This window comes from Vombatus ursinus, unplaced genomic scaffold (genome assembly GCF_900497805.2).
Source record: "Vombatus ursinus unplaced genomic scaffold, bare-nosed wombat genome assembly UNPS02010548.1, whole genome shotgun sequence".
NCBI lineage: Eukaryota > Metazoa > Chordata > Mammalia > Diprotodontia > Vombatidae > Vombatus > Vombatus ursinus.
The window spans coordinates 16,391,508-16,400,974 of record NW_020950326.1 but is presented as its reverse complement, the minus strand read 5'-3'; the positions used below and the strand labels follow the sequence as shown (position 1 = coordinate 16,400,974).

General features: G+C 33.3%; 1 protein-coding gene across 1 annotated transcript in view; it reads right to left on the bottom strand.

The window, feature by feature from the left end:
- The window catches only part of UGGT1 (UDP-glucose glycoprotein glucosyltransferase 1), a 98,533-nt gene that overhangs the window by 51,792 nt on the left and 37,274 nt on the right, over positions 1-9,467 (bottom strand). The window contains 5 exon segments of the mRNA XM_027854658.1: positions 455-574; positions 5,538-5,688; positions 7,030-7,121; positions 7,909-7,969; positions 9,269-9,368. Of these exon segments, the coding sequence (XP_027710459.1) occupies positions 455-574; positions 5,538-5,688; positions 7,030-7,121; positions 7,909-7,969; positions 9,269-9,368 (524 nt within the window).

The window sequence follows — 9,467 nt, the reverse complement described above, 5'->3', positions numbered from 1 at the left end:
AAAAAAAAAAGGGCAGACAATAGAAATACGTCACAATCCTTCTAGAACTAAAAATTATAGAGAATTAGAAGTACTTTCCAAGTGAAATCATTATAATACAATCTCCATAGAGTATATGCTTTTTCTGAGTTAAAAAAGGACTATATTGAACATAAAGCTACCTAATTTCTTAGCACTGGAAAAGGTTTAAGACATCACATTTCCAGACTTTATATTATTGATTTAAAGTAATATTTCCAGCCAATAACTACAACAACTGTATACCAACATTTATAATCTGAAAAGTTATCATTTTTTCTCAAAATCAAGTAAAGAGAAGCAGAAACAGGGGGAAAGGATCTCTATATTTAAGGGCTAGAGAAGCTCAGGGGAAGAAGAATAAAATGAAAGTCAACTAAGTCTACTGTAACCTAAATAAATAAATGAATGAATAAATAAATAAAACACTGCTTACAAAATTGTGGAAGTTTTTTCTGATTTGTCTGATAACTCCAGGGAAGGTAGGTCGAAGTAGCTCCTGTAGACTGGAAGGCCAGGAACTATACCTACTATCAACTTCAAGGTTGTTGATCCACTGAAAAAAAGAAAAACCTAGATCTTACAATTGTTAACCTATAAGAATTTGTAATAAACGTCACAAGAATCATTTTAAAGGGAATAATATTTTTAAAAGGAAATAAAAGGAAAACAGCAACCTTAAGACCTCCTGATGAGGAATTTTGTAATATAAATGTAAAACTAAGGATGAAAGGTAAGTCATTCCAACAAGCTGTCAAATCAGAATTCAAGTACTGGCCAGCCATCAAAACTGATTACATAAAACTGAAAAGTCTCCCCACACACACATACAAACAAAACCAATGCAGCTAAGAAGAGAATGGAAATAGTTAATCAGGAAAAAACATTTTTGCAGCAAGCTTCTCTGGCATAGGTCTCATTTCCAAGACAGTTAAGGAACTAATTCAAATTTATAAGAATAAAAGCTAACCCCCATTTGATAAATGATCAAAGGATATATTTGAATAGGCAGTTTTTAAAGGAAGAAATCCAAGCTAACAACAGTCAAATTTAAAAAATGCTCCAAATCATTAATAATTCAAGAAATGTAAATTAAAATAATTCTGAGGTTCCACCTCACACCCAACAGATTGGCAAAGGTAACAAAAATGTGAAATGACAAATGTTAAAGAGGCTGCAGGAAAACAAGTACATTAATGCACTTTTGGTGGAGCTGTGAATTGGTACAACCATTCTGGAAAGCAATTTGGAATTATACCCCAAAAATCACTATGCCTTCTCTTGGCTGAACAACCTGGAAGAGATCAAAGCAAGGGGAAAAAGTCCCTTACATACCAAAATATGTATAGTACTTTTTTTAATGGCAAATAACTGGAAACTAAAGAAGTGCTCATCAATTGAAGGATGGTTGAACAAATTACGGAGTGTCCAAAAGGATGGTTTCTATGTAAGTAATTAAGAGGGATAATAGCACAATCTGGAAAACATTTATATAATAACGTTATAAAGACAAAAAATTTTTAAACACTTAAAATCTCTGACCAACGCAATTGATGATCATGACATTTTATGCTACCTACCTCCTGACAGATAGGTGATGTATTCAATATGCAGAATGAGACACTGAGAGAATTGGAATTACTTGACTATACATATCTGTTAAAAGGTTTTTGTTTTTCTTTTAAAACGGGGGACAAAGGTGAGCCAGGCAGGGAGGGGAGTGGGAAGCTAGAAAGGAGAGAAAATAAATGTACCCTAAATATAAAAGAAAGAAAAATATGGGAAAAATATTTGCCATAAAGATCTGATAAAAATTTTTCATTAATAATCAATGACTGACACAAATTTTAAAGTTTCATCTTCTTCATTCCTAAGTGGTAAAAGGATACACAAAAATTGGTCCTCAAAAGAAAAAAAATGTTTTACTAATAACAACCTGAAAAACTGTTCCAATTCTCTAATAATCAGAAAATGCAAATTACAAAAATTTGGATACTACTTTACACTCACTAAATTGTTTAAAGTAATTAAGATAACAATATTCATTGTCGGAAGAGCTGCAGAGAAACAAGCATGTTGCCCTCTGGGTATAAATTGGTGTATTCATTTTGAAAAGTAGTATGACAATATAAGAGGTATACTGACACAATGGATGTAGTACTGGACTTAGAGTCAGGAAGAACTAGGTTCAAATTCTGCCTCTGATATGTATTATATTCAAGATCCAAGGCAAATCATTAAACCTCTATGTACCTAGAACTTGCCTAAGTCACAAGCAGGTGGCAATCTGCGTTGGTGAAAGGAATTACCAGTTTGTCAAACTAATGGGATCACAGATCCTGCCTATATTCAAGTTACCATAATTTAAAGGAAAGTCTATATAACTGGTCATATCTTCCAACTTAGTGATTCTACTACCAAGAACATTATTGAAATGAGAAAAAAAGGCTTATTTGTGCAAAAATATTTAAAGTAACAGTATACATAAAAGAAAAAAAAACTGGAAATAATACATATGGCCACTAACTGGGGAATGGCTCAACAAATAATTAGCAAAGAAATGACAGCTACTAAGCAAATTATAGTATATAAACATGTTAACCAGAAATCATGACTCAAACATAATGAAATATTATTGTGACATAAGAAATTATAACAAAACATAAAGAATATCAAAAGTGCAAAGAGTTATAGAATGCATAAAAAAGCAGAGATCAGAATATAAACATCACTGATATAATAAGAGCAAGGACAAAATCTATAAAATTTTGAGAAAAAAAAATTCAGAAGGGAATGTGGAAGTAAGACACTTCTGCTAGCATTCTGTCAAATTTACTACAGACTTTAAAAACAAACTAAGTTGTTTGTTTGTTTTTGTAATTGAAAATTTGCTTGGTTGATGGTTATTAAGTTAGAATAAAGACAGTATAGACTTGATCTCAACAAAAAAAAATAAACAATTCCAATAATTATATAATCAATTATGTATATTCATATGATTAAAATTTTAATTTCTCTCCTGAAGGTATCTTAAGTTGTTTTTAATACAATTATAAACATATAAGCCCTCCTTCAAGTTATGTCTTTTCACTTTACATTAAAATATGGCTTCTACATTGCTTCATATTTAACATCTTTTTCTAATATGACATAAGAACCCTGAAGACAGGAGCTGTTTTCTTTTTGTCTTTATATTTTAAGCACCTAGCACACATAAAAGACAGGCAATAAATATTTGTTTAATTGAGGTGAGCTTTTAAAAATGGAACAACAGGGGACAGCTAGGTGGTGCAGTGGATAGAGCTCCGGCCTTGGAGTCAGGAGGAACTGAGTTCAATATCCAATCTCAGACACTTGACACTACCTGTATGACCCTGGGCAAGTCACTTATCCCTGACTGCCTCACCAAAAAAATAAAACAAAGTGGAACAATAGTTTTCATTATTTTAACCTATAACAACTTGTTCAGCCATTCCTCAATCACTGCGAAAATTGGTAGCTTACAGTTTTTTACTAGTTCAAATAAAACAACTATGAATATTTTTGCACACTTTTTTTTTCCAATCTCATATTGGTTTTTTCTTGTGGGTTAATTTTTTTGTGTAGTCTTGGAACTACCTATTTCATCTATAATTTCTTCCATTTGTTTGATAAAAATCTTGTCTCAGCAATAGAGATGTAATTTTTCTTTTTCTACATTGATTCTTTAATATCTGAGTTATGATATGGTATATAAAAATATGCTTGTTATCTCCCCTAATTAGATTGTAAGCTCCTTGAGGGCAGGGACTGATTTCTGTCTTATTTTTATATCCCCAGCGCTTAGCACAGTGCCAGCACATAGTAGATGCTTAATAAATGTTTATTGATTGACTGATTGAAAGTGAAGTATGATTTCCTAAATGAGGTCCGGCCTAATATCTTTCTATTCAATTCTAGGCCCAACTTGCAGTTCATCTGAAGAATCAATCTACCATTTATAAATATATCCTGGAGAGTATATATAGTATATACAACCTACCCAACCCAACCCTCCCTACCCAACTTCATGCTGTAATTTGTCCAACATCTGTTTTCATCCATTTTTCTCATTCTAGTTTGAGTAGTTAAAAACACGTCTTTGAAATAATCATGGACTACAATGAGAAGGAATTATGGTCCTCCAGAGCTTAAAGGGCCTCACTACTGTACTCACTGCCTTCTGAAAGCATTCTGAAATTTACATGATACTGGTAAATTCCTTAGGAGAACATTTGTACCTCTGTATTGTCACCCTGGTTATTTTTTTTTAAAATACTCAGTTTTTTATTTTGTAAAGTAGATTCAAATGTGTAGTTAAAAAAAAATACTCTAAAAACCCCATAATTACTAGTGACTTGAATATTAGACTTGCCTACAGACCTTTAGAGTACTCATATTTCACTCTGAAAGTTACCATTCTAGGGGCAGCTAGTAGGCGCAGAGGATGGAGCACTGGCCCTGGAGTCAAGAGAACCTGAGTTCAAATCCGGCCTCAGACACATAACACTCACTAGCAGCGTGACTCTGGGCAAGTCACTTAATCCCGACTGCCTCACCAAAAAAAAAAAAAGAAAGTAAGTTACCATTCTATACAGACTGAAGCACATTTTTTTTTACTTTTTTTTTAAAGGCAATTGGGGTTAAGTGATTTGCCTAGGGTCACACAGCTAGTGTCAAGTGTGTGGTCTGAGGCTGGATTTGAACTCAGGTACTCCTGACTTCAGGGCCGGTGCTCTATCCACTGCACCACCTAGCTGCCCCCTTTTTTTTACTTTACTTTTCTTGAGGTTTTTTTTTCCTATGTTTTCTTTCACAACATGATTATTATGAATATGTTTTCCATGACTACACATGTATAACCTATATGGAATTGCTTGCCTTTCAATGGGGGCGTGGAGGAAGGGGAAGGAGGAAGAGAGAGAATTTGGAACTCAAAGTTTTAAAAACATGTTAAAAATTGTTTTTACACGTAACTGGAGAAAAATAAAATACTAAATAAAAGCTTTAAAATGAAAAAAAGAAAAAGAAAAGAAAGTTACCATTCTATAAACACATTTACTTAATATAATGTTAAGATCTTTTCGGAGCTTCAACTCAAGTAGCCAAAAACAAACAACTATCCCTATCCCCTGCCCTTGGGTGATAAAGCCTCAGAGTAGTTTGTGGGGATAAGGCCTACAGGCAACTAAGAATACACACTCTATATTCTCTTCCAAGAAACCCTTAGACATGACTCTTCGAACATTAAGGTATCTCTAAGTCAAGTTATAAACCACTGGATGAAGAACAAACATAATATGTTTAGAATATGTTAGTAGCCTCCTTTGTTATACATGAACTTGAGTAATGAAAAATAAAACTGGCCCAAAGAATTGTAACACAATGTCAATTTATAGTCATAGGGTAAGGGGTATAGCAATTTTTTTATGATAGAAAATCAAGGGAAAAAATGCTAAAGATACTTGAATAATGTATTTGAGAATTAAAAGAGTCCTCACAGAAATAGCAGGGCTTCTGATATCCACAGCATAGTCTGCATCTGATGGCTGGATGTTCAGTTTCAAAATATTGTGCAAAGATAAGTCTTCTATTCCTAGTCTGTGCAGTCCCTCCATAACACGAGCCTCATTCCTCAACACATCAAACAAGCTGAAATAAATTACAGAATTGTTATTATTCCTACAAACGCTTGAAAGCTGCTGACGTTCTGATCCTGGCAGGTAAACTAAAACAGATAGTGGTAGAGTCTACACCTCAGCTGGTTTAAATTTTAAAAAGTGAATAGAATTGTATTCTTTTCATTATTTCAATACTTTTAAAGGCCTGTGATGTCATTAGTGTATGTCTTCCCTCTACTGACAAAGAATGTACAATCTTATGAATATGCGTGGCTGAAAAGTTTGTCAGCTGTTATGGTGATACTCCTCTCTCTACAACTCAAGACAGAAACCCAGTCTATGACAGGCCCTTTTTGAAGCTTTTCCTGCTACTTAGTAATGACAGAGTCTTCATTTCAGTGGTATCAGCTTCCAAAACCCAGCCAGGGCTTTAGTGAAGTAGCCTTTGGGTCATTCTATCAAAATATACAAATCTAATGCATTCACCACTTTATCAAAGTATTTTATCCTTTTTTTTTTTATAGGAACCAACATTTAATTTGAGTTAAATACTTACTCAATTGTTGTACTCAATATGTTTTTCATATTACAGCCTAAGACAAAACAGTGCTAATAAGAGCAAGCACCTTAAAATATATACTACATTTTACTGGCTTTCTATGACCATCTATCATAACATCATGCGGGCCTCATAGCTTAATTTTGACAAGATGGATGGTTTACTGTAAATAACTGCATCCTACAAATCATTATTAACTATGTGGTTTAATACTAAGGACCCAAGATTTATTATATAAAAGTTTATGAGTCAAAGGATAAATTTCAATTTAAAAACATGGGTTGATGCAAATCAAGAGTAAATTAGAATACGAGCATAAGGAAATAATTCAGCACAACTTGGTAATTAACAGCATATTACTAGATAACACTTTAGTGAACATGAACAGCAGTATTTCTGGAAGCATTCCAGTGACATGAATGAAACAAAAACTTTTTTTTTTTCAGAAGAGTCACACCAAAGGGCCTTCACTGGTGAATGCAGTTCTTCTACTCCCAGTAGACCTTTTAGCCAAGATGGTCAACACAAATATTTAGTGGTAAGAGGGCAAAGGGTTACTTTTTATCAATATGGACATCATAACTGCATTTATGAAGACCAACTGCAGGTGATGGTGTGTTATAAGATGGCAATATTTCATATGGAAAATCACACCGAAAACTACCTATACTCAATTATCCTTTGGGTAAACCTCATCTAACACTGGAAGCCTTCTAATACATAGTCAAAAAAGTTAACATCAGAGCAAAAATCCTATTAAGACTTGTAGAACAGAAAATTTTTTCAAAGAATGAAGAATGCCGATAGCCATACCTAAATATATCCTGTGTGTCTAAATCAATGTGCAATCCATTGATGAACAGGGCAGACTCTCCAGGCTGTAATCCTAAAGTTCCTTTGAAGTACTGAAAATTTAGAAGGAAAAAAAGATTGCTGACATGCAAAAGGACATTCAAAAGAAGAATTTGTGCCAATTTTGTACCTTCTTTTCTACCATCACCTTTTGCCTCTGAGGGGAGTTTTCCTACAATTTTTAGGAAACTGGGAGAATACAGCATGGAGTCTCTTCTTCATAATAAGAAATCAAATTAATTGAAAATCCCAATAACATGGACATGTCTTGTATCTAGCAGCAACAGCTTCTACTCCTTCATAAAAGATGGTGATGGAAGGCGATGGCTTTCCCTCCACAGCCACTAGTTATTTTGCCCTGCTAGGGTTAGCAGTGAAACAAAGCAAGGGCTGAGGTACATCGGAATTACTCAGACCTCAATGAAACAATCTAGTAGGCACTAATTACTAAGTGAGGAATTATCAAGCACAAAAACATTACTGAATTATTTACTATGAATTACATGAATTATTCAACTATGAAATGTAGTTTATATTAGAGACTAAAGACCCCAATGAGTTCTCTCACTTCTTCTACTACAAAAGTGGCTAGGACAATGGGTACCACTAAGTTGTTTGGATGAAAGGCTGTAAGTCAAGGTTAAAGTTCTTAAAAAAAAAATAATTCACAGCACTGGGTTTTAAAGGGGGAAAAGGGTATATTTGGAAAATCCTTGGTGAAGCACCCAGATTAAATAGATACTAACATTTATCTACTTTGAAAGAGATTTTCCATCTTACTCCGTACCCACCACCAAAAAAAGAAGTAGAAGCTGATGTTTTCTGGAAGATGTTAGTTACCTTTTGGTTCTCTTCCACTTCAATTCTGAGTTCCTGATTAACAGCAGTTTTCGTTATTGCTCTAAGGAAACAAAAAAGTTAATTTGGCTTGGCTCAAAATTAAATACAAATTCACTTATGTGAAGGGGCCAGATTTTGAAGAATATACTATTAAAGTGTTAGGTAATTTATTACTAAAAGGGTTTTTAAAAAATACAGTCCTTAAAAATGAGTATGTAGCCTCTTGCTTAATAGCACATTTTTCTCTACTTCCAAAAGATCCATAATAAAGCATTCTAAAGCAGTATTGTTGCTGCCAGACTCTTGGCTAAAAATAGAACAATACTATTGCCATAAGTTATCTCTAATGCCTATAAAGTGAATAAAAAACTTTTATGAGCAAGTTTAGCATTGTATTTAAGTACTCACTAGTGGTGTTCATGTGTTCAACTCAATATCTCTGAATGATATTACTGGATAATTTATGATTTATGATAAGCTTTATCAGGCAATTCTGTATTAAACTGTATTAAAAAGAAAAAAGAAACCCCAAATATCTCATATCAGAGCTCAAAATAACTTAGCACCAACCTTATAATGATTTAAAATAGTCATATAACATATAAGGGAACTAACTTTGATCCCTTGGTAAAACATTTTAGCAGGAATATGAAACCAAAAAAAATGAGAACTTCAGAATTTTGACACAAACTTGCATAAAGCTTCAGAATTAAGAAAAATGTACACACAACTATATACATGCACTGATAACCTGATTCAAATGCAGAAAAATAATATAGATTGAACAGTAGGAGGTTTTTGGGAGCACTAAGATTTTCGAAATGTTGCTTCTACATTAATGTACAAGCATAGCGTCTGGTTTGATTCAACATAGAAAAACTCATGTTGAACAATTACTAGTACACTTAGCAAGTAAAGGAGAGAAATGGAAATTAGCAAAATAAGCATCTTGCTCATTTTTCTTAATATAGATTTCTTCCCTTTCAAGACGCAGTATTGTTTCAATCAAAATGCCATTTTTATTTTTTAGACTTCATGTCAACATTTTAATGCTTTTATAAGGCATTATATTTATAAGGCATTATATAGACACACATCATGTAAGAATTGTTAACAACAAAATTTATTCCACAAATCTCCCTAAGACTTCATACGTATTTCTGTTTTAAATGCTGATCTAAGCAAATCTTGGAACATATATTTTAAAAGAATGCCACCTTGCACTGATGCTGTGCTCTTGTTTTCTAAGTTCTATTACATTTAGTAAAGCTCACTTTGAATTTTAACAAAATGAGAGGACAGGTTATCATCGGATACTATGTTAAAGAGGGACATTTCCCTGTGCTTTCTTCTGTATTACCTAGCTTTGGTAGGAAAATTCTGACTGAGATCCTTTAGAACCACCAAAGCTACCTCAAGAGGTGCAGCCAGGACTCGGGCAGCAGTCTGGAAACTTAGATCTGAAAAAAAAGAAAGAAACAAAGAATAAAGTCTAAGCCAAATGCTAAACATTAACTATGATTACATAGTACACTGATGTTCACACACAGGTAAATATG